This window comes from Syngnathus typhle, linkage group LG14 (genome assembly GCF_033458585.1).
Source record: "Syngnathus typhle isolate RoL2023-S1 ecotype Sweden linkage group LG14, RoL_Styp_1.0, whole genome shotgun sequence".
Taxonomy (NCBI): Eukaryota; Metazoa; Chordata; class Actinopteri; order Syngnathiformes; family Syngnathidae; genus Syngnathus; species Syngnathus typhle.
Genome location: NC_083751.1, coordinates 3,064,492 through 3,089,142, shown reverse-complemented (window position 1 = coordinate 3,089,142; position 24,651 = coordinate 3,064,492). Strand labels below are relative to the sequence as shown.

Here is a 24,651-nt window from a genome sequence, read left to right as displayed (position 1 = left end):
ATTTGTTCACTTGCTGAATTATTTTGCTGTCATGTTGACCCAAACACACATTTATTGTGTCCTCCCAAAGGTGAAATACTACAAAGAATATTTGTGCTTTGATTGCGTAGGAGTTTTATTATTCTGTTTTTTGGGAGAGGGCAATATTTTAATCTTCTCACAAGAACTAAGATACAAAAAAAATAAAAAATCCACAATAAATTTACTGCACTACCCAAAACTCCCAAATGGCAACCAGCATGTCCAAATTAAATTGTCAACCAAATTTTCTAGGTCCAAATAACAAGTAGTACTGTCAGAGGTTTTCTTTCTTCATTTATATGATTGCATTTCAGGCTGGATCCAATTCTCTCACGGGCATTTTGTGAACAAACTTGAACAAGTTTCATGGGATTGATGTGATTTGGTGTGCCTGTGCAAACTAATGAGTGTACTTTATTTCAAAATGTCATCTTATCATAGGAAACACCACCCGGGGGTACACCGATGATGACAAAGACATGAGGTCATGCAAGTGACATTCACTATGGTGAGGAATGCAGCGTCTCCTCACAATAACACCTAGGAAGGAAATGGGACCACCAGGCATTTTCTGCAGATCACTTATTAAACATCATATGACTCACTGTCGGATGGCATTCTGTGTCAGTCTGTGCATCATAACATAAATAGTATTAATTGCAACGACAGGGGAAGGGAGGGGGGGGGGGGGAGTATGGAAGTTTATCTGTGCCATCGGATTTTGAATTCGAATTTGTAGCACTGAATTTTTTTACATTCATGCAAATCAAATTTAATGCCACAGGGCAGTTAAGGCTTTTCTTTAGTTTTGCAACTAATCAACGCACAAATGGATACGTTGAAACAACAAATCATAATCAAAACTACGTCATTTTCCAACTCTGTGTACGGCGCATGCGCAAATGTTGAAGTCGGCAATCACGTGATGTTGTTCCACAACCCGGAAGTGAGAGGGGCGGGGCTTCGCGGACCGACCGCTGTGGTGGATTGAACTCCAACAATGTAATGACTTTCCTTCATGTCTCTCATTTATTACACTTTGCTATTTAACCCTCCATTTTGAGACGGTAGCGGATTGTTGTTACGCTTGTTGTGTTTATCATATCCGTGAAGTTTAGATGTAATGTCGGCTGTCGTTAGCGCGTTCCAGCTAGCATTAGCTGGAGTCAGTGAGGATGCTGTCATCAGTAGCAACGTTCTCACCTCTTGTCAACCACAAAAAATAAAAAAAATAAAAATTAAACTAAAGTAAAACACCGCAGCATTTATGTGTACTTAACCTGATATTGTTCATTAATCTATTGCCTATGGTTGTTTAAAAAAACACGATAAAATGTCCTTGACCAAAATATTGCATATTAAATTGCAATATTGATGATGGAAATGGCAGAGTATTTCTTGTTTTTTTTGTAATATGTATTTTCCCATAAATACTGTGTTTGACAGCATCCACCATGACGGCCATCAAGCACGCCCTCCAGCGAGATATCTTCACACCCAACGATGAGCGTCTACTGGGCATTGTCAATGTTTGCAAGGCGGGGAAGAAAAAGAAGAACTGCTTTTTGTGTGCCACAGGTTGACATTTATTTTATCGTCCTTTACCTTCCGCTGCAAACATTGAGAACGGGAACGAAATTTCCTTTTTCCTTCTCGTTCCAGTCACCACCGAGCGGCCCGTGCAGGTCAAAGTGGTCAAGGTGAAGAAATCCGACAAAGGAGACTTTTACAAACGACAGCTGACGTGGGAACTTCGCGATTTGACCGAAGTGGACGCCAAAGATGCAAGCAAGGTTTGGGGAAGACTTGATCGCCTAATCTTTATCCTTAACTCAAACGTGATACCAGTCTTTCATTTTCTCCAGGAAAACCCCGAGTTCGACCTTCACTTTGAGAAGGTCTACCGCTGGGTAGCCAGCAGCACGGCCGAGAAGAACTCGTTCATCTCGTGCATATGGAAGCTGAACCAACGCTACCTGAGGAAGAAGGTGGAGTTTGTCAATGTCAGTTCTCAGCTGCTTGAAGGTGCGTCGACTCTTTTCTCCCCCGCCCATCCGCTTGTCTTATCTTTCAAAATCAGACTCGACGCTGTGACTCTGCGTTTTTATTTGGAAGCATGTTTGTTGAGTGACTACTCAATCCTCCTTCTCTGTATTTTCTGCTTTCTGGTACGGCTTTCTGTGTTCAATTTCTTCTTTCACTCTTCAACTTTCTCTGGCCAGAACTTCCTAAAGCGGAAGGTTGGTAGGACTTAACTCCTTCCCACCATCCCTCCCTTTCTCACAATCCCTTTCCATTATTCTTCACGGCATCACCGGCCGCCGTTTTTTTTCCTCATTCCCATAATCATGCCACCAAATTGAAATGTATTATTAACTCCTTAACATGCCGCCAATGTATTTGTGTATTAATTCTCTTCTAACCTAATATAACCAAAGTTCTGGTGTTCATGATGTTTCGTGTAGACCTTTAAGATCTCCTTTAGCTGATAAGTACTAAGGAACAAGAAAGGACACGACTAAGATGAATACTATAATCTATTTTGGTGCGTTTTTATAAAGTCATCATTGTGATACTGACCTTTTCATGAGCTCGGAAAATGTCCACTCCCTGTCACTCAATGTCTTCACCGGTCAGTCCAATGTGTGTAGATCAGAAGAGAAAACATCAAATGTTCTCCTCCATTTATTTATTTATTTATACGTTTGTGTGTGTCAATAGAGTCGGTGCCCAGCGGCGAGAGCCAGAGTGTCGCCGGCGGCGACGAGGACGCTTTGGATGACTACCAGGAGCTGAGCACCCGCGAGGAGCAGGACATCGAGGGCATGATGGAGGTGTGCGAGTACGCCATCTCCAACGCCGAGGCCTTTGCTGAGCGGCTCTCCAGGGAGCTGCAGGTCCTCGACGGGGTGAGTGTCGTTCGACCGAGCAATTTTACACTTTGTAATACTCTACATCACATGACTTTGCTCTCCGTCCTCCTCATTTGTGACTTTGCAGGCCAACATCCAGTCCATCATGGCGTCGGAGAAGCAGGTCAACATCCTGATGCAGCTGCTGGACGAGGCGCTGGGCGAGGTGGACACCATCGAGGGCAAGCTGAGCAGCTACGAAGAGATGCTGCAGAGCGTCAAGGACCAGATGGACCAGATCTCGCAGAGCAACCGACTCATCCAAATCAGCAACACCAACAACGGCAAGCTGCTGGATGAGATCCAGTTCCTCGTGGTGAGGAACGTTGATAAGATTGTGGAATCGCTGATTATTTCAGCCCTTGTTGCCTAGTGACCGTGTCATCTTTCCCCGCCTAGCACAACATGGACCTGTCCAAGGGCCACATCAGAGCCCTGCGAGACGGCGACCTAAGTTCTCCAAAAGGCATCGAGGCTTGCATCAATGGCACCGAAGCCCTTTTGCAATGCATGAACGTGGCCTTCCTGCCCGGTAATTGTTTTAGGTTTTTTTTGCTGGCCGTGAATCATGTTGGCTCGCTCCGTGTGTCATGTAAGAAACGTTGTCGCCACAGGTCACGACAAGCTGATGGCTGTGAAGCAGCAGCAGGACCTCTTCACCGAGCTGAGGGACACGTTCGCTCGCCGCCTCACCAATCATCTCAACAACGTCTTTGTGCACCAGGTAATATTTTTTAAAATGGCAACTTGGCAGAATGAAACATTCACAGTATTTGGTTGACATGAAATGACATTGGATCTTATTGCCGCTTAAGACTGTGGACTTCCTGTTTTGCTCTCCGGTCGCTCTTTCCTGGACCTCCTCACTTCCTTCCTCCTCATCTTCTTGTGGATTGCCCCCCCCCCCCCCCTTTTCGAATCATTCCACTCTGCTCTTTCTGTCTCTGTCAGTTCAACCACTTCAGTCACTTCAAAATGACCATCCCTCACTTCTATAGGTCCTCCTGTTTGTCACTTCCAGTGAGTAGACAACCCCCCCACCTCCACCCACAACTATCTCCTGTGCATGGAATTTGTCTCTAACCTCCCGTGATCAAAAAGTGGAGAGGAACCTCTTTTGTTTTGCCGCTGAAGGACTCACATCCTTAACAAGCAACCAACATGCGTAACGCAAGAGAAGTGCAGATGACAATAATAACCGTTTGTGATGGAAAAGTCGTAAAGTGCTGTCAGGTAGCTATGAAAAATGTTTTTTACGATCCTAATATTCCTTTTTGTGCCATCTAGGGCCACGACCAGACTTCCACCCTGTCCCAGCACACGATGGAGCTGACCCTGCCCAAACACAGCCCCCTCCATCGGGACCTGCTGCGCTACGCCAAGCTCATGGAGTGGCTGAAGATCACTCACCGGGAGAAGTACGAGGGTCTGTCCAGGGTCAGTCCTCTCGCCAGCCCTCTCCGCTCCGAGAGCCCCTCTTGAGCTCGTGGAATGACACATTGTTTGTATGCAGTCCCATAATTGCAGTCCGTATTTATTTCTTTTTTCTCCAGACCTACGTGGACTACATGAGCCGACTGTACGAACGAGAAATCAAAGACTTCTTTGAGATAGCAAAGATCAAGATGGCGGGAACGAGCAAGGAGGCCAAGGGCAAGTTTGGTAAGATGGCCGACGAAGCACTTTCAATCCGTCCCCTTTGTGTTTCGACCGAGTGAGCGTCATTTCGACAAAAGTAGTTTTGGCTGCTACTTTCTCCATCCGTTTCATATCTCAGCGGCCAGTTCCGCTTTCCACCTTCCGTGCGTCGGAACCACTCCGAGGGGGAGATTTGCGGTCTTGCCGTCTGTCCTCTCTGCAGCTTGCCTTTAACAGCATGTTCTCAGCCTAACCTCTTTGTGTCTTCGATGCCCGCCCTTGCTAACCTGCTGCAGCCACGCTTCCGCGGAAAGAGAGCGCGCTCAGACAGGAGACGGAAAGTAAGTGAGGAGAGAGAGAGCCTCCCCCCGGCCCGCAATGCTTTCTGCCCGCTTCTGATACTTCACATCCTCGCTCCTTGACGCTTATCTTCAATTCCCCTCGGTCCGACGCAGGCCTTCACGGCAGCTCGGGAAAGCTGACGGGCTCCACTTCCAGCCTGAACAAGCTGAGCGTGCAGGGCTCCAACAGCCGGCGCTCGCAGTCGTCCTCGCTACTGGACATGGGCAACATGTCGGCCTCCGACCTGGACGTGGCCGACCGCACCAAGTTCGATAAGGTGAGGCGCCGAGGCGGGACCGAAGGGTTTTAACGAACCGGAGCGGTTTGGCTTGCAGATATTCGAGCAGGTCCTCAGTGAGCTGGAGCCTCTCTGCCTCGCCGAGCAAGACTTCATCAGCAGGTTCTTCAAGCTGCAGCAGAACTTGAGCGTCCCGCCTCCCCTGGCGCAGGTGCAGTTTCTTGTTCCCGTTAATGTCAGACTTTTATCAAGCGCTATCGCATTTTCAAAGATCTCCTGGCGACGCTTTCAGTTCTCCCCCAAAAAACAAACTTGCCTGGCAATAACGGACTCATAAACGCCGTGAATTGCGTGGCAAGAGTTATGTTTTTTTATTTCCATCGCTTTCGGCAGCAAGAGGCCAGGGAGTCGGATGGCGGCGCGCAATCAAGAATGCCTCCCCAGGCGGAACACAGACACTCCTTGTCATCAGAGTGAGTCCTCACGTTGTTTTCATTGACGTCAATTATCTTCACACCATCCCACCTCTTTTCTCCGTCTTCCTCCGCTGCGAAGCAAAGACATGGTCCGGCTGATGATGAATAAAGTCTTCCAGAGCATCGAGACGGAGCTCAACAGCCTCATCGCTCTAGGCGACAAGATCGACAGCTTCCACTCGCTGTACATGCTGGTGAAGATGAGCCACCACGTGTGGACGGCGGAAAACGTCGACCCGGCGTCTTTTCTCAGCACCACGCTGGGAAACGTGCTGGTCACGGTCAAGAGAAACTTTGACAAATGCATTGTGAGTATTGTGTCGGATCGGGGTTTTGAAATGACTCACCTTGGTCTCGTTCTTTTTCGATTTCAAAAAAGTCCGAATTTGAACAGGGGTGTGTCGACTTTTTCTATCCACTTTCCTCCTCGCAGTCCGGCCAGATCAGACAGATGGAGGAAGTGAAAATTTCCAAGAAGAGCAAAGTTGGCATCCTACCTTTCGTCACGGGCTTTGAAGAGTTTGCCGAGTTGGCCGAGACCATCTTCCGAAACGCGGAACGTCGCGGGGACCTGGACAAAGCTTACGTCAAGCTCATCAGGGCCGTCTTCATGAACGGTGAGTCGTCATTTTGACACTTAATCCCAAGATCTGACGAACGCCCCGTCTTCCTCAGTGGAAAAAGTGGCCAACGAGAGCCAGAAGACGCCGCGGGACGTGGTGATGATGGAGAACTTCCACCACATCTTCTCCACGCTGTCTCGGCTGAAGATCTCCTGCCTGGATACCGAGAGGCGCGAGGCCAAGCACAAATACACAGACCACCTGCAGTCCTACGTTATCAACTCTCTGGGACAACCTCTGGAAAAGCTCAACGTAAGGCAAAAAAAAAAAAAAAAAAGTCTGTTGATCATCATCATCATCATCATGGCTGTGTTGCAGCATTTCTTCGAAGGCGTGGAAGCCCGCGTGGCCCAAGGGATCCGCGAGGAGGAGGTGAGCTATCAGCTGGCCTTTAACAAGCAGGAGCTCCGCAAGGTCATCAAAGAGTACCCCGGAAAAGAGGTCAAGAAGGGACTGGATAACCTCTACAAGAAGGTGGACAAACACTTGTGCGAAGAAGAAAGCCTGCTACAGGTGGGATTAATTCCAATGAAAATGGAATTCATTTTTTTCCCCCGTCTCTTTTATTTTCTAAACGTTTCCTCCCTGGTTTGCGCTCGCCCCAGGTGGTTTGGCACTCCACGCAAGACGAGTTCATCCGGCAGTATAAACACTTTGAAGACTTGATCGGCAGATGTTACCCCGGTTCCGGAATCACCATGGAGTTTACCATCCAGGACATGCTGGAGTATTTCTCCAGCATTGCTCAGTCCCATTAGACCTGCTGACGGTGACTCACTACTGACACACTCTGGATAAACATGCAAAAAATGTGTCGATTCATCCGGCCCGGAGGTGAACTTTAGAACTGCAAGGCAAATGTGCTAATTATAAGGTTACTACGCTGACCTTCACTTTATTCTTTCAATTGATTTCTTTGCTCCATGCTCTTAATAAAAGTGTAGTCATCAAATTATCTTTCCATTTTTTTTTCTTTTTAAATCCAATAACCTGACAAAAAATATTTTCCTTTCAAATAAATGAAATGCGTCATATTCTTGGGTTACTGATTACGACACGTGTTAATATTTGCAGGTTGTTGGCTGGCATAAGTATCTGATATAGCTACTCTGTCTAATTTAATATTGCTGGTTTTATGATTGAAAAGGAAAGGTAATAATAATCCAGTTTGTCTATTTAGCTAGTTAACCTTTATTTATCCATGTCGGCCAGGTATTTTATATCGGCAGCAGATCAAAGTAAAGTCATGGTGTCTGTCCACTCAGCCTGGGATGCTCCTCCCCTGCAGGCTGGCCAGCTCCAGTGTGCCTTCCCTCTGCCCCTCTCAGAAGCACATCCACCTCCAAGGGGGACCTGCAGCTGAGCTTTGGCCGCCGGTTCTTCAGCACACCGCTTCCATGGATCGCTTTTGAAAGGATTCGTTTATTTGCTTCCATCGATTTTTTTTTCCCGAATTATTCCTGGAGTCCATTTATGGGCAAATGGCTCGGGCACTTTTTATTGTTGTTTTTAGTTTGGAACTTTGCTATGGTGCTGGTAAGGCCATTTCATTCTTATTGGGTCTTGTTTTAATGGGATTTAGAAATGAGTCTGTTTTAAATGTCAAATAGTTTGCGTAAGCTTCCATTGTGTGACTTGTTTTTTTTCCACACAATGTCTGCTGACGTGGGCTGGGTGGGGGTCAGCCCGTATCCTCTGAAACAGGAACTCCACCTAGGCCGTGCTAGGGCTCGAGCCTATTGAGCCTGACCCGGCCCATCTTTCCCGGCTTCCTGTTTTGACACAGATCCGCCATTTTGTTGCCACTCTGGGATGTAGGCGCCCAAAAATGTCTACTTAAAACTTGTGGCTTGGTTGATTAGTTGTGGTAATTGCTGAAAGGAATATTTGTAATCTTTCAAGCACTATAAAGACAAATCGATGAGACACGGACCCAACGTGTCGGCCTCAAACCAAAATGGCCGCCTCCCATTTCAATTTTGGCAACTACTATTCATTGTACTAACTCCTCCTACTTTGTCCGCGTAAAGCTATCGAGCTGCGCTTCACGTCCGACCCACCGTTGCTGAACATCAACGGCGTCCATCGGATGAACAAATCCGACAACCTGGAGCTCACGTGCAGGTACGTCTGCCCTTTAAAGCCCCTCCAGTTTCACGCCACTGAAAGCCGCCTTATGAAACCGTATGGACTTTCCGCAGAGGCCGGCAGTACCTGCGTTGGACCACCCCTCCCACCAGCGCTCGCTTTTCCATCAGCGACTGTAGCGGGTCGGGCCTCTTTTGCACGGAGCTGCGGATCACCAACGCCACCGTCAACGAAACGGGACAATACCGGTGCTCCTACCGCAATCTCAAAACGGAAGGCAGCAAGACATCAGCGGCGGTTCACGTTTTTGTCCGTGGTGCGGTCTTCGGTTCGAGATGACCCCGGCGTAATTGAAGGCGATTTTTTTGTGACAAGTCGTTTGTGGTTGCAGATGACAAGGTGCCGTTTGTTCCGTCCGAGAAGGAATACGAGGTGGTGTTCATCCGGGAAGGTGAGCGGGTGGTCATACCGTGCCGAGGATCTCTGGAGAACCTCAACGTGACGCTTCATACTGTAAGTTTCTTTTGACCTTCTAGCTCAAGGTCTATTCACTGTTCAAACTCAACACCTCCCTGTCTGTCAGAAGTATCCAAACAAAGAGTTCCATCCAGACGGGAAAGACTCCCTGTGGGACGCCAGAACCGGCTTCACCATCCCTAGTCATCTAATCAGCTACGCCGGCGTGGTGTCCTGCCAGACCCGCATCGGCGACGAGACCTTCAAGTCCCCCCTCTACGTGGTGGCTGTCGTGGGTGAGAAACAGAAACATCTAACAAGTCTCGGGAGAACAATGGAAGCGGGACAGCCGTCCGTGCGTAAACCCCCACCCCCCCACCCTAAACACCCGTCCGCCCTTTTCCGCAGGATACAAGATTTACGACCTCATTCTGACCCCCGCGCAAGTCAGGCTGTCCGTCGGTGAGCGTCTGGCGCTCAGCTGTACCGCGTACACTGAACTCAACGTGGGCATCGAGTTCAACTGGACGCACGCCGGCCAGCCTCTGGTGAGCAATTTTTATTCCAGCTAGTGGCTCGTAAGTTAGCCGCTAATGTTAGCTTTGTCATCTGGATGGCCATGTAATCGCCACCTGGATTCTCATCTTCAGATAGCGGGCAATAGTTCGAGGGCGGCTCACATGACGCCGTACAAGAAGAAGCTGTGGGACTCTCTGGAGTTATCCAACACGCTGGTGGTGGACAACGTGACGGTGGAACACACCGGCGAATACACCTGCACGGCCTCCAGTGGAGCCATGGACAAAAGCGTCACAGCCTTCCTCAAGGTTTACGGTACGTTTGTTCAAAACGAATCCAAACGATTCCCCTGGCTGAATTTTGGGACCGTTTCCAGAAAAGCCGTTCATTGACATAAAGGAGCCTTGGACCAAAGTATGGGAGGTGAACATGGGAGGCTTGTCATCCACCACCATACCCGTTCGCTACACAGCCTATCCTGAACCGAGCTTTAAATGGTAAGTGGAGACTCGGTTTTCTGTTTTCGAGGTCAATCCAGAAGCTGATGTTTTTCACTGCAGGTTAAAGAATGGCCTCCCCCTGAAGGAAGTCCACCGGATCAAGCAGAGAAGCGACGCCCTCATCTTCCGCGCCGTCACCGAAACCGACATGGGGAACTACACTATCGTCCTCAGCAACAAAGTCACCAAAGATGAGCAAAGGCGATCTTTCCAGCTTCTGGTTAATGGCACGTTTTTATCAGAAGCTGCAGTCATTCCGACCGTGGGCCCGCAGTGTTGATAATTGTCGTTTTCTCCCATTTTAGTTCCTCCTCATATCATTGAGAAGGAAGTGGCGATGGACACGGACGTTTTTTTGTACGGCAGCACCCCGACGCTCCGATGCACCGCCCGAGGTTTTCCCACACCCACGTACATCCAGTGGCAGTGGATGTCCACCGACAACTGTCCCGAGGCTTTTGTGTGAGTTTGAAGAACTTCAGTAGAAGTTCAGTAAATGTTTCCGCCACCGGGAAAGGGAATGTTGACAAAACACAGGTGGAGACAATGACCAGATGCGACTTGGAGGACCACACAGTGTCCATTTTGAGACAAAGCGATTACACAAGAGCCTGAAGAAGGGCACGGAGCGGGTTCCTTATCTGCTGTCCGCACATCCCGCCGCTTCCTCGTATCGGTCCCGCGTTAGCTTTCCTGTTGTGGTCCCATCTGTCTTTTTCGGTCGTCCTTGAGAAGTCGGTTTTATTGAAGCTCAAAATGCAGCGTAGCAAAACAAGGGAAGCTGTGCTGTGCTGACTTTTTGGAGATGTTTTTGACACGTTGAGGGAATTTTCCTTTTTTTTTTTTTTTTTAATCAAAGTTTTGTCTGAATTTGTCAGGTTATTTTGGGGGTGTTTTTGTCCATGACTATCAGTTTTGTCAGATTCAATATTATACAGTATTTTTAGTTTTAGTTTTTCCACCAGCTTTTTTGGTCAATTTTAATATTTGTTTTGTTTTTTTTGTAAAACTGTGTTTTGGCACATTTGTCAGGTTTTGGTCCGACTTTGGGCCATTTGACCTGGTTTTAGTTAATTATTTTATTTTTTGTGAAATTTCCTCATCTTTTTATTAGCTTCAATTCTTGCACAATGTTTGTTGGGTGTAATATTCCGTCATCTTTTTGCCTCTGCTGCTTATTTGGACAGTTTCTGTTGTAATGCTTCACCTACTTTTATTTGGTTTTTTTTTTGGTCACACAGGCCGGGACTGTCCAAATCTGAGGAGCAAATAGTCTACTGCAAAGCTTGGCGTGACATCCATAACGGCACGGCGCACAACCGTGTGGAGCAGATCTCCACTGATGTGGATCATGGCCAGAAGGTACATTCAAACGCTTATTTTGCGCTACACTGCCCAGGAAAACAAAAAACGGGTTTGTTTTTTTCTGCCTGACAGAAAATGGTGAGCTCCTTGAAGTTCCACAAAGCCAAAGTCGACGCCCTGTACCGATGCACGGCCGCCAACAAAGTGGGAAAGGATTCCCGCGTTATTTTCTTCCACGTGACACGTGAGGATGCTCTTCTACGCACGATGCAAATGTAGGCTTTAACTCTGCCACTTGTGTCTGAAGGCGGCCTGGAGCTGAGCATGTCTCCGTCCGACCAACCTCTGGAGGAGGAGCACGTGTCTCTCCGCTGCAAGGTCGACGGGCTGATATACGGCAACCTGGCCTGGTTCCGCGTTTCTAACAGCTCCGGGTGGGAGCGGGCGGCGGCCGCGCAACCGTGCCGCTCGTTGGCGCTGCCGCCAACGCCGTTGCTGCGCCTCGACACGTCCAATGGCGAGGGCGGCGCCAACGTGAGTTTGGAGCTATTGCTGCCCAGTGCTTCCCGACGGGACGAGGGCCTGTACGCCTGCCAGGTGGAGAGCCTCAAGACCAGGGAGAGGACTTGTCTGCTGCGCCACCTGTCACTCAAAGGTGGAATAACACTTTGAATTTGCTGCATTTTTATTACCCGAACTAGAAGTATGAACTTCAGCCGAAAAAGCGACCCAAAAATTCTAAATGTCCGAAAATATGACCGAAATCATGTTAGCAGCTATTAAGCGAGCATTTTGTCACGCCATAATCTTATCTAAAAGATAAATAGGCTTTGTCGCCCTCCTGTGGCATCTATAGGCAATTACAACGCTTTGGGACGTCCGTTTATTACTTATTATTGCAGGTCTGGAGGCGCCGAGGATCCTCAACAACCTCACCGACCAAAAAGTCAACGTGAGCGCCACTGTCTCGCTCCTGTGCGCCGCCGCCGGCACGCCCGACCCGACGGTGGTGTGGACCAAAAACAACCAGACTGTGGTTGAAGGCTCCGGTAAGACGTGCGTTCTATTTCAACCGACGTCGGTCTTTCTCCAATACCCTCGTGACTCCTTTTCAGGTGTGATCCTGAGTCGGCGTGGTCAGCTGCTCACCATCCAGCGTGTCAAGAAGGAGGATGGCGGCTTGTACAGCTGCTCTGCTTGCAACAGCCGCGGATGCGACACCTCGCAGGCCGTGTTGACTACGGAAGGTCAGTCTGGAGCTAGCTTATCCATTAGCATAGCTAATTGGCTGCTTCCAATTTATGCTTAATATTTGGGGGTGTTCTACTCAGAGTAGTCATGTCAATTGAATCTGCCCAGAACCTTCCAAATCAGTAGTGCTGGCCTATTTTACTCTTAGAGTTGATGATGTCATCATTTAGCCGTCCTCTGATTGGTCAGAGCAAACGTCTACTTGGAAATCATGTTTATAAGATTCAACATGACTAAAATGGCTTGTTTATATATTTGTTCTGCTATGATGTGGTATTTTTTAATCTCATGCACAGCTTCGAGGCGGAATTTTATCTCCAGTATTTCAGAACGGGAAGCGCCATTTCCTGTTTGTTGACATTAACGTATTGTTCAGCCTGAATCTTCCTGGCTAAAGTAATCTCATTTATATTTAACCTCAATGCTAATTTTATTTTTTTTGTTATTTAATATCAAACATTTGAAAGGAGGGGAACTTCCTCATGACAGGAAGCTAGCTCCATTTGTGTACTCAAACCTCCTGGGAGTTTCTAAATCCAAAACAATGGGACGACTATAGAGGACAAAGAGTTGTGGTGTTTTTTTTTGGGGGGGGGGTTCTACTCAGCCTGGCTTCGGTTCTCTTGTCCGAGGCGACCACCGGGAGACAAAGCCGTCTACGTGACCCGGGCCCTGCCAGCAGAATGTGGACCTTCTTCGAACAAGGGGCGGCGCCTCTGCTAATGAGCTCGACGCCACAAATTAGCACGCGTGCACAAGAGACAGAGAGAACTCTTTGTACAATTGACTTTGGCAAACGAAAACGTGTTATGATGACCACATGAAATATTTCTGACACTAATGCATGCACGAGCCAAACACAAATTGAACCGTCCCTTCATTCTCATTGGGGTGATGAATCCCTCTGTATTTTATGGGGGGGGGGGGATTTTTGGGAAGTCCGACTTTTAGACTTGGGTCATTCCACCCCTCCATTTTGTGCATTTTTGTGATTGTGCTACTTTCAGACGCGGAGGAAAAAACCAACGTGGAGCTGATCGTTCCCATCGGCTCAGTGGTCTTCGCCATGTTTTTATGGCTACTGCTCGTCTTTGTCTTTCGCAGGAGAAAACGAGTAAGAATTTCCCCCGAAAAAGGCTACAGAAATATTCTTCGCTGAACACACCTTTTATTTCCTCACAAAAGCTTAGACACGATTGCAATGTTCTCACACACGATTCATTCAATTTCCAGCACATAAACACTTGTGAAACACACACACACGTACACGACAAGTATGACTGATTAGAAGCGACCGCTGTCTTTTGTGTCCAAGAGCAGCGAGGTCATTTTCTACCCTCAGAAGTCACGTACACCCATTGGGCCCCTTTTCACTGGAGGGAGCTTCACTGTAAACCCACCAACAATACCGCTCTGTCATGCAAACCGTTTCAGGCCAACCGTGGCGATCTCAAGACGGGCTACCTCTCCATGATCCTGGACTCGGAGGACGTGCCCATGGACGAGCAGTGCGAGCGGCTCACTTACGACGCAAACAAGTGGGAATTCCCTCGGGACAGGCTGAAGCTCGGTACATGAAGAATACAGCACTTTGGGTTCCCAGCTATGATTTTTAAATTCGTTTCCAGTTAGTAATGTCAAATAATTCATGAGCCATATTTCGTGTCTACTGCTAAGCTCTAAGTGTGATATTTCCGAGTATCGTTAAACGCAGCATCAGTCAAACAATCAGATGAACATCGTTTAAAGGTGACCCGCTGGGACGAGGCGCTTTCGGTCAGGTTGTGGAAGCCGCCGCCTTCGGGATCGAGAAAATCGCCACCTGCACCACCGTGGCCGTTAAGATGCTTAAAGGTGAGTTATGATCCATACTTCTATAGAAGAGAGAGGTCAAACGTTCTGGTGTGGCAGAGGGAGCCACGTCCAGCGAGTTCCGAGCTTTGATGTCAGAATTGAAGATCCTCATCCACATCGGACATCACCTGAATGTGGTCAACCTTCTGGGAGCCTGCACGAAGCCTGGCGGTGAGTGCTCGACCCCCCCCAACCCCTTCCCCATGAGAATAACTTGTGACCCAATGACGTTTCATTCAATGCCACTTTAGGCCCTCTCATGGTCATCGTGGAGTACTGCAAACACGGAAACCTCTCCAGTTACTTGAAGAGCAAACGTGGAGAATACAGCCCGTATAAGGTAGATGGCTCAAAGATGGCACAGGATAGCGACTAGATCTTCATTTTTGTTCTTCTGACCTCCTCAGAGAAAGAGAACAGACAGCCAAAGATGGACGTCCGCAGAAGTTGACGTGACCGAAGGTGATCTCGGCCTGGGGAAGATCGCTCAGCTGGACATCTGCACCGGGACTGCCTACAGAGCTTCAGGCAGCCACCTGACTCCCCAGGATGGTACTTAAATCCCAGTTTGATCTTCTCCTCCACCTCTGTCGTTCCTAACAACCCGCCATGCGTTACAGAGAGCACAGACGACGACCACCTGACCATGGAGGACCTGATCTGCTACAGTTTCCAGGTGGCCAAAGGAATGGAGTTCCTGTCCTCTCGCAAGGTGAAATCACAATCCGAGAACACGGAGATCCAAACAGATTCCCTCCACGTGGACGTTAACCGCGTTGATGCGCTTTCAGTGCATCCACAGAGATCTGGCCGCCAGGAACATCCTGCTCTCGGAGAACAACGTGGTTAAGATCTGCGACTTTGGTCTGGCCAGGGATGTCTACAAGGACCCGGATTACGTTCGCAAGGGAGATGTGAGTTCCCTCGAGCTTGCATGTGAGACGAGTCACGAGCGTGGCAAAAACAGCGCACGTCTGGTTTTCCCCGTAGGCACGGCTTCCTTTGAAGTGGATGGCGCCAGAGACCATCTTCGACCGGGTGTACACCACCCAAAGTGATGTCTGGTCCTTCGGGGTCCTTCTCTGGGAGATCTTTTCGCTGGGTAAACTAACTCGGTTAAATGGCAGAGTCTAAATCTGCACAGGCTAGTCTTTGTTTTGCTATTCCCGCAAAAAACACTTTTGTCCCATCTCCAGGAGCATCTCCCTATCCTGGCGTGTGCATCGACGAGACTTTCTGCCGACGGCTTAAAGAAGGCACCAGGATGAGACCACCAGAGTACGCCACCTCAGAGATGTGAGTGACAAGGAGATCCTTGAGACTTGATCGGATATATCGTCACTCTGAGCCCTCCATAACCAATTATTTTGACAGATACCAAACCATGTTGGACTGCTGGCTGGACCGTCCCACGGACAGGCCTACCTTTGCGGAACTGGTGGAGCATCTGGGCAATTTGCTGCAGGCCAGCGCTCATCAGGTTGCAACATTCGCCCTTTCGCATATAAGCTTAGAGTCTCCCGAGAAAAGAAATAGCCTAACATGAAAACTGGCGCCGTCTCCTCCAGGACGGCAAGGACTACATCCCCCTGACGGCAGAAGGCGACGTGGCGGGAGCTCTGTCTTACGCCAAGCCTCAGAGCAGAGACATCCTGGAAGTTCACCCGCACTATGACAACGCTCTGGCTCTCGGGTCTGCGTGATATGTATACTCGAAATTTTACGTTCCTGGTACGTGAGCTCATCCGCTGACATTTGAATGTGTTGTCGGGGTGCAGGCAGGGCGAAATGTGCAGCCGGAGGCTCAGCGTGAAGACGTTTGATGACGTGCCTGTGGAGCACAGCAGCGTCATGGTGAGAAATAGTCAATACGATAAATACTAACAAAATAATGTAAGAATTTCTGGAATATCAGAATTTTATTAGAATAAAGTTGTAATATTCAGACTATTTTTTATATTATATTGCTATTTTTTTCGTATACTTTAGGAGGGTCGCATGGACTGTTCACCTGAGGAAGCGATGGGTTCGAGTCCGCAGCTCTCGATGACGCCCAACTTGAGGTAAGCACGCCACTCGACATTGAGCGAAAGTACTACCACGCTATTGCGCAACTGTTAATAGTTTCGCATCCCCTACAATAAACGACGATTGTCATGTGATCTACCCCCATCAGCCGGCTCATGCGCTGCAAAAGCAAAGAATCGCTGGCGTCCGAGTCGTCCAACCAGACGAGCGGCTACCAGTCGGGCTACCACTCGGACGACGCCGACGCGCCCATCTACGCCAACGAGGAGGCCATCGTCAAGCACAGCATGCTCCTAAAAAAGCAGAAGACTCCACCTGCGCCTCCTGTGCCCAAATTTGGCGCGGAGATCCGTTACAGCACGCCGCCCGTCTGACCCCGGAACCCTCTGCTTGTACATTTTGTTTTTTTAAATTGTTGAACAATGTGTAGAGCTGCAGCGCTGTTGTTGTTGGCGTCATAAATCAACCGGAAGAAAAATGAAGGTTGACTGACGAGTGGCTGTAAACCATCCACGGTTATCATGTTTACTCAGCGAGTTAACAGTAGGACTCGCTTCCTGTCCGGCCGGAAACGCCGCTGGGAATTTTGAGATTGTGGCGTCATGCGGCGGAATGTTTTTGTGTGCCAGAGGAGGCAGTTCTCATTTCTTCTTTGTGTACAGTCTCTTATTTGTACCCGTATTACAGTATGTAACCTATGCTAGCTAAAGGATTCACGTAAGTAATTTTCTAAAATCTTTCGGAATTCCCCACTAATAAATATAAAAAGTACTTTCATGTAGATTCTTTCAACTTCAGTGTCATTTTACCATTCCGTGCAATGGGTTTGTCAACAAACACCCAAAATGGCTGCTTTGAACCAAAAACAGGATGCATAATGCAAACGTATAATAGCTTAAGCCTTGTCTTGTAAGAATGAGCGTTGACGTCGCCTCTCAGCGTCTGAGTGGGTGACGAGTGACGAAGGCGCGTGGGAACGTACTACTAATGTGTTTTGTCTGCCATCTCAGAAAAGAAACGCTGCTAATTATAGCTCGTTATCGTACGAGGGGCTGTCAATGATCTTCTCGCTCTGTCTCTCTCCATCTCCCTCCCTCTTTCTCTCTTTAAATATACCTGTGATAAGTGAAATCCGCGAAGTACGGTCACCAACAAGAAGTACTGGGCAGGCTAACGAGTTAGCAGAACGATGCTAATTCGCAATCGCGAAAACGGACTTCTAAAGGAATGTAAACGAACATTTGAAGCAATACTGCACCGTTCTAAAGGTTAGACACATCTTTCCTCAATTTAGAAGTTTTATTTTGACTTTTAAATTGTTTTTTAATTTGGAAAAAAAAAATCCGCGATGTAGTCAAGCCGCGATAAACGAAACGCGAAGTAGCAAGGGATCACTGGATACGCATGGCCGGTCTGCAAGTGGCGGTCATATGTGACGTAGGAGCTTGAGGTGTAAAGACCCTCTCAGTCCAGCAGGTGTCGCTGTCGTTAAACAAATAAGTTGGGCTTCTTCAAACGTATGGAGATGAAATTGTCCTGAACTGAGCGAGAAAACGGACTTCTCTGTTTTTACTAAATACAGACATGGATGGCGTTCTGGAGCAAAGTGGAGACGGTTCATTTCTGGTCACATATCTTCAAAAGTAATTGAGGTACCATTTGTGGTGTAAACGGAAGCATTTGACTTTACTTCTCTGTATGCATGAAAGATTAATAATTATGGGTAATTTACTCAGGTATGTTGCCTTATAATCATTTTACGGACACCGCCCCGTTTTGAATATCTTGCATGATCACGCAGTGCACCTTTCCAACTCACCTGCCTGATCACATCACTGACATATCTGAACACACACACCCGCACGCACACGTCTGCAGCTGTCAGACGCCTTGTTTAATAAATAAGATTGAAAAGAGCGATAATGAATCTGGATATTGCAAACAGGACGTCTGATATTCCCTGAGAAAAAAAAAAAGCGCTGTCTATCAACGCCGTCTGATAGGGGAGGGTTGTCTCCTTTGTTTATTCACTGCCACGCGACATGCACATGAGCTCACACAAAATTCATTGTGACACATTCATATAGAAAAACAAGAGCAGATGAAATGTATGCAAATGAGGTAAGTTGCCAAAAGTTGAGCATCATCAAGATGAAAAATAAGAACACACTGACAACCTGATTGCATGATTATTATGAAACTATATTTCCAAATCTTGGGGAAAAAAATACCTATATGTACATGCCAAAAATGTTTTTTTCTTGTTTTACATTAGCATTAGGCTATTGACAGTTGAGGTTGTGCCATACGAGCAGAGAAAGAACCTATGGTAGGCAAGAGCACACACACACGCTCATACACACACAAACCACATCCCTCAATCTGAAGGGTTGTGCCAAATGTCGATAAAGAGACAAGAGCACCTACACACATGCACGTACAGTGATTTGATTGACAGACACCCTGCAGATAAACTCCCTGGCTGCCTTATCTCAGGTTGTCATGTAAATGCCGCTTGCACAGGCCCATCCAGAAAGTCTGTCAGAAGGTCAGACGGTTTTTGTGACATCCCTAATCTCACAAAGCTATTGGACAGATTTGCACAATTCTCTAATATAAAATATAAAAATGAAGGGTCAATATCTTCAGATCTTTTTTTGTATGTAAGTTAATCGGTACGGCAACCTTTTAGTGCGGTCATGACATCCTGACAGCTGCTCGACCCCAGCAAAAAAATTTGTGAATGGACGTTACCGGCAGCACTTCCTGCTTTGTCCCACACATAATAATAGCCAACTGTCCAATATAAACACACGACAATGCAGCTGCACATGTTTACGCTGCGCTAAAACAATGTTGGCCCACTTTATTCATTTCCTCTTATGAGCTGGTGAAAACCATCATGGGAAAGTCTTGACCAAATTCAATTCAAAGCAATTTGGCTGCAACACCTGAAAACATCAATATCGCTACAAACGTACAAGAGTCAGTAGCCCGTGCCCATGCGTTACGTAGACCGTGTCCGCCAAGGAACGTGCTCTTGCACAAGATTCCTTGCATGCTCCCCATAGTTCAGTGAGTGTGGTACAATTCCAGCCCCAACATGTTACGTGACGGCTTGGAAGCTGGGCCGAGCTCTCATTATCGGCAGAATCATGTAGCAAAGTGGAATTTGGTAGGAAAGTCTACCTTGGGCAGATCCACAAAAAAAAAAAACAGTCATTTCCAAGTGTCTGTTGTTCAGTGACAAACATTTCCTAGAGTTTTGTTTTCTGACATTATAAAAACATTGACATTATAAACATTGACATTATTAAAAAAAACTGAGTTTTTGTTATTGGGCAGTTTGATGACTCACCCCAAAACATTGCCTATTTTTTTTATTCTGCAGGTGTACTCAAACCAAGCATCCATGTGTCTTCATAGAACTAAATAAAGGTTGAAAGAAGAGCAAAGGCGCTGATCACAGAGGAGTCTCGCCTTACAGGTTTGCACAAGCGACACCAGACACGGGCCATCGCCGTCATCTGTCATCGGGATGCCTCACGTCCGTATCTCCCTTCAACTGAGTGATGGACTGGCTTTGTTCCGCCACAAACATCATGACGGATGACTGATGGAGTTGCTCTGACTCAAAGATGATGTTAGCCTGTCACAGGGATGGAGACATGTGGGTGATGGATTGAGGCGAGCAGCGATATGCCTCAGTGACCTGAAGCTCCGCCTCTTTTTAAAGGCCAAGAAAAATATGTACAGTTTGTTTTTAATCTCTGTATTACAAGTTTTATGTTCAGGCCTTCATGTGAATTGAATGAGCAAACGCATATAGAGAAAAACAAGAACACTTTCTGAGTTTTTTTTTTTTATTAGGTACGTTATTACATTAGTTAGCAATATTTCACTCCATATTATCCTATCGCTAATTTAATTGAAGGTAGTGTAATTAGTCCAATAAGGATTGCCGTAGCGTGACGTCATCATAAAGCGCAGCCGATCTTACCACCGAAATTGTTATGGTTATCTACACCGGAGGTCTCCAACCGGTCCGCGTGTCACTTGGTACCGGGCCGCCATGCCGCACAGAAAAAAAATATATATATACATTTTTTTTATTTTTTAGATCGACGATCAATTAATTCAGGTCAAGACGCTCGTCCCGGTCACGTGACATGCTTCCCCAGTCGAGCCCGTAAAGCTAGCAAAAATGAGTAAGACTATTTATTATTATTATTATTTATTATTATTTGGAAAAAATAGAAAAATTAGGCGATTCTCTCCTAATGACATTCGTCGGTGCATCTGTGTCTCTTGACGCTCGTCGCGGTCATGTGACGTCACCACGGTCGAGCCCGCGAAACTAGCAAAAATGAGCAAGAAACATGTTTGGAAAGCTTCTTCGGAAAGGGAAAAATGTCCAATGAGGAGATGGAAGAAGAAGAGGCCACGACTTGTAAGTAAAGTAAAGCTGCGTTTAAAAGAAAATGTCTGGAGTCCCACTTAAAATATGGATTTCTCGACACAGGTGATTGACATGCTCAGCCCGCTCTGCATATGTGACGACAGGCTAGCTAACGAGGCAATGAAGCCTTCAAAACTGCTTCGGCACATGGACACGGATGGAAATCCTGCATTTAAAGACAAACTTTTTGAATTTTTTGACAGGAAAAAAAAAAAGGAGAAAGAAAGAAGCAATTACTGAAGGTCACCACAACCACATCAACAAATGTGAGTGCCACTGAGACCATCGTGGCTAACCGTATTGCTAAGGCAAAGAAACCTTTTACTATTGGTGAAGATGTCTGAGAAACAAGCTTCCACTAATTCAACGTAAAGGTAAGTTTTATTTTTATTTGGTTTATATTTGTCATATTTGTCATAAAGGCCGGTCCGCAAAAATATTTCTGACACGTAACCGGTCAATGGCGCAAAAAAAGTTGGGCACCACTGACCTAAAACAATTTTACTATTGCTATGCTTCCTATGTTGTGTATTTTTTCCATTTTTTTTTGTTTATTTGTTTGTTTCATGGACTTAGATATGGCACTTTAAAGTGTTAATTGTTTTATTTATTTCCCCCCTATTTTTTATGTTTTAAATAAGTTCGAAATATGATAGATATTTTTTTCAATAAGATTCAATAATAAATATAATAATAATAAAGATAAATAAAATAATAATGAATAGAATTAATGATAAAAAGTATCTTATTATTGCAAGCATTTAACCATGTGCATTGGATGGATGGACACTTTAAACTACAGTCTGTGTTCGCGTAAGCATACATGCGTTTCATCAGTTCAATTGCATTCCATTCTTTTTTTCCCGAGTCGGTTCTTCCCGGCCAATATCGGCCAACCAAGGGAGGAGAGCGATGGGATTAGTACAAATAATAACAACGTAATTGCATTATGGCGTGTAGCTCAAGGCCGGGTCCCCCTGGTCTGTATCACTGAAGCAAACGAGACCTTCCTCACTCGTCCGTGACTCATTGCTCCATGGTGACTTGTTCATTTGCACCATATGTGAAGAAGAGGTCGAGGGACTGCAGAGGCGTCGCAGCGGTGCGCGACTCGCAACAGGACACTGACACGCACGAGTGTTCGCAGTTATTGAGGCCCAAGTCCAAAACAATTTTGCAGCAATGTATTGCTGCTTCTGCTTTGTGCGCCTTGGCCACCAGGAGCAGTACAACACGTACTATATAATGCATGAAGATTTGATGATGCAAAGGATTGCATCACAACAAAAATGTTGTAATTTTATGCAGAGGATAAAGTTAAGCTAAGAGACTTTTATAGGGGTAAGTTTTGAAAACACACAAGTCTTGTTCAGTCAACTGGCTGATCTGAGAGCGGGAGGTCTGCGGCGCTGAGGGAATGGTCACAGATGACTGTATTGCTGGCTTTGAACTGATTTGACTTGTTCCATATCACGTAAATAGAACCAGGCCGTGGTTTGGATTTAAAAGAAATGTATTAATATCTTATGTCTTAATCACATGTAATATCTTAAAGTTGAGTATTTTGTTCCAGATTGATACGTAGCAGTGTAAGCTTGCTTCCACCGTAACGTCTGACTTGTTTTGCTCCGTTATGATACTGTTTTGTTTGCCTGCTCGCACAAATTAGCGCATGAGACAGTGACCAAGCAATTATTTCCCCACTGCAAACTTTTTGTAAGTCAATTTAATGGCTGCCTCTTCCTTGCCGTGTATGTTGATGAGCGATCATTTTTTTTAAACTGCAGTCTATGGCTTTGGGCGCAGGGGGACTTCCTGTAACTCTCACGCCAGACGTTCTGTCTCGTCTGTGGCGTGCTTCATTTTAATATGATGAGTTATTCATTGTTTTTTTCCTGGTTTTCTAGAGCCAGTGCCAATTTACGAGGCCCCGCAGTTCTTATCAATGGCGTCTATCAGTACACATGATAGCAGAATTGTGTTGGGCTGGTGGTCATGCAGATGAGGAAACAGGAAGTCTTAGTTGTGCTATCTATTCCAAGTGAATTGTGTTGAAAAAATGTGTTTATCCCCACAAAACTTGAAAACCGTGTCACGTGAGATTTAACCACATAACAACAGAAGAAGAAATCGGAAAGTGTGTCCCTTGAGCTAATTTCCACCGGACAAGCGGCTATCACCTGTCCTATCCTCTACTGTCCTGTCCATTCATCAAATATTGAGGCTGAGCGTGAAGGTATCCAGTTCGTTTTTCTTTTTTTTTTTTTTTTTTTTCAATCTCCGGTGTCTTTGTACGCGGCACACCACAATAGAGCTCAACAAGCTCCACTTGCATGTGGTTGTTCTTTCCATCCGTGCAATCCAAGCTACTTTACATAAGCTTGGGTCGGAAAAAATTCCCCTGCAAAAACAGTGATTGCGCTATCAGATAACGCTTTTCTAATTGTGAGATTTACAAAAAAAATATTTACCTGATACGAGTCCGGTCGACGATTACTATCATAACTGCGGTTACTTTCCTGACAATAAACGCGCCTTCCAATCTTTCGTTCACCCATCAGGCTTGTTGCGGTTCATCACGGCAGCCATCTGTTAAGAGCCCGTTCTCATCCCTAAACAGAAGGTCCCCGTCGGTGGACCCCAGGTAACCCCCCCCCCCCCCCAATCTTTTTAACGACCACCTCTAGAGGCCTTCCAAGCCACGGAGGGGTCACAATTTCCTGAGCAGCTTGAGCAGAAAATAATGAGAAGTAACCCACTAAGAAAGCCATATTGCCGTTGTAAATCCGTACAAATTTTACATAAACGTTTGTTGACTATATGATGCAGGTCATTCTGTGTGCAACAATAGCGAGCATTCATCGACTCTCAAAGTCTTGTGGCCAACAGAATGTGACCCGCACTTGTGATGGAGTACAAGCATCACATGGTACACGTAAACTAACCCAGATAAATGCACCCTCAAGATAAAGCATCGTGTCTCAAACTTTTCCCCCCCCAATAACCTCTATTAAACGTAGCTAGCATGTTGTCTGGTTAGCTAGCTACCCGGTTAGCGCCATGTTCTTTTGCGGAGGGAACTTTTGCTCTTTCTTCGCTTTAACTGTTTCCTTCTGTCTGAGTAGAAAGACGTTAAACTGCTCGGAAGGAGAATGACACGCCGGGCAAATTTATAACCGCAAGTTGAGGAGAACAGTTGAGCGGCCGCACCGCACACAGACATAGCGGCAGAGCACACACAGGTTAACGTCCTCTCACGTGACACCAGAGGAGAAGTTGAGGAGAATGGAGAAGGAGTAAACAACTTGTTGCATAACGGGGCTAGATGCTAACATTCGCATAATGTTAGGAGTAAGAGTACCTTTTGATTTGCACTACTTTACAAACAAAATGGAGCTTGGAAATAGATAGCTATAATTCCATTTGCAGTCAAAATCGATTTTGAGGGTAATTGAAAGAAAAACAACTACAAATACACTTAGCAACAATGTAATGGGTTTTGAACTTGCTAACCTTCACAGAGCAGGACTAGAGGCAAACCTTTCATTTGGAGTCTTGAATCTCCTATTATAAATAAACGTCAGTATAAATGTCAGTATTAATAAAGGTTTGGTCGCTTTCCACGAACCGGAACATTTTTATAGTCTTACTTGAATTTTCTTCTCTAATCTCCCTACAGGAATGTTAAAACTTGATCAGTTATTACATAAAAAACCACCATGAATGAAGATTTAATGAGTGATCAGATTAGTTTTTAGGATCAGAGCGATGTCTTGGAAGGGAGGTATTAAACAGACATGTTTTATGGGCTGTTTTATTAAACCGCATGGCGCCGTTAAAATAATTATCGAATGACTGGCGCTTCCTCTAAAAAGAATAAAATAAAAAAAGAAATCCGACGCTCAATGGCGGGATTTCCTTCTCGATCTCTTATCAGCTCT

General features: G+C 46.3%; 2 protein-coding genes across 13 annotated transcripts; both read left to right on the top strand.

The window, feature by feature from the left end:
- Positions 1-925: 925 nt before the first annotated feature.
- Positions 926-7,202, top strand: exoc1 (exocyst complex component 1). Of its 4 annotated transcripts, XM_061297237.1 has the most exons (20): positions 926-1,023; positions 1,468-1,599; positions 1,684-1,814; positions 1,887-2,046; positions 2,743-2,930; positions 3,022-3,249; positions 3,333-3,465; positions 3,548-3,657; positions 3,885-3,953; positions 4,221-4,370; positions 4,487-4,595; positions 4,868-4,912; positions 5,027-5,190; positions 5,249-5,362; positions 5,545-5,624; positions 5,707-5,935; positions 6,061-6,244; positions 6,303-6,502; positions 6,569-6,763; positions 6,856-7,202. In XM_061297237.1, the coding sequence occupies exons 2-20, from the start codon at positions 1,476-1,478 to the stop codon at positions 7,006-7,008; spliced, it is 2,766 nt and encodes a 921-aa protein (XP_061153221.1). In that variant the 5' UTR covers positions 926-1,023; positions 1,468-1,475; the 3' UTR covers positions 7,009-7,202. The 4 variants fall into 4 exon arrangements, with proteins under 4 accessions (XP_061153221.1, XP_061153223.1, XP_061153222.1 ...); XM_061297239.1 differs by lacking the exon at positions 3,885-3,953; XM_061297238.1 differs by lacking the exon at positions 4,868-4,912.
- Positions 7,203-7,549: 347 nt separating this feature from the next.
- On the top strand, positions 7,550-20,002 carry kdr (kinase insert domain receptor (a type III receptor tyrosine kinase)). Of its 9 annotated transcripts, XM_061297232.1 has the most exons (34): positions 7,550-7,786; positions 8,281-8,374; positions 8,452-8,654; positions 8,730-8,851; positions 8,922-9,090; positions 9,203-9,342; positions 9,445-9,628; positions 9,690-9,810; positions 9,874-10,040; positions 10,119-10,275; positions 11,055-11,175; positions 11,251-11,362; positions 11,426-11,773; positions 12,021-12,167; positions 12,234-12,365; positions 13,377-13,483; positions 13,804-13,939; positions 14,119-14,223; positions 14,281-14,394; positions 14,475-14,563; positions 14,631-14,775; positions 14,844-14,935; positions 15,015-15,137; positions 15,214-15,325; positions 15,420-15,519; positions 15,598-15,703; positions 15,792-15,916; positions 16,002-16,077; positions 16,213-16,286; positions 16,400-16,968; positions 17,378-17,519; positions 17,834-17,903; positions 18,527-18,580; positions 19,643-20,002. In XM_061297232.1, exons 1-30 carry the CDS (start codon positions 7,732-7,734, stop codon positions 16,623-16,625), a joined length of 4,002 nt encoding a protein of 1,333 aa, XP_061153216.1. In that variant the 5' UTR covers positions 7,550-7,731; the 3' UTR covers positions 16,626-16,968; positions 17,378-17,519; positions 17,834-17,903; positions 18,527-18,580; positions 19,643-20,002. The 9 variants fall into 9 exon arrangements, with proteins under 9 accessions (XP_061153216.1, XP_061153213.1, XP_061153217.1 ...); XM_061297229.1 differs by lacking the exon at positions 17,378-17,519; XM_061297233.1 differs by lacking the exon at positions 18,527-18,580.
- Positions 20,003-24,651: the final 4,649 nt, after the last annotated feature.

What these genes read in the sequence shown, in the direction of transcription:
- kdr (XM_061297230.1), top strand. Translation starts at nt 7,732, where the DNA reads ATGGCTCGGGCACTTTTTATTGTTGTTTTTAGTTTGGAACTTTGCTAT. An exon ending in AACCTGGAGCTCACGTGCAG is followed by an intron (nt 8,375 to 8,451) that starts GTACGTCTGCCC and finishes GACTTTCCGCAG; the next exon opens with AGGCCGGCAGTACCTGCGTT. An exon ending in GGTTCACGTTTTTGTCCGTG is followed by an intron (nt 8,655 to 8,729) that starts GTGCGGTCTTCG and finishes TTGTGGTTGCAG; the next exon opens with ATGACAAGGTGCCGTTTGTT.
- exoc1 (XM_061297237.1), top strand. Translation starts at nt 1,476, where the DNA reads ATGACGGCCATCAAGCACGCCCTCCAGCGAGATATCTTCACACCCAAC. An exon ending in GCTCAGACAGGAGACGGAAA is followed by an intron (nt 4,913 to 5,026) that starts GTAAGTGAGGAG and finishes GGTCCGACGCAG; the next exon opens with GCCTTCACGGCAGCTCGGGA. An exon ending in GAAACTTTGACAAATGCATT is followed by an intron (nt 5,936 to 6,060) that starts GTGAGTATTGTG and finishes TCCTCCTCGCAG; the next exon opens with TCCGGCCAGATCAGACAGAT.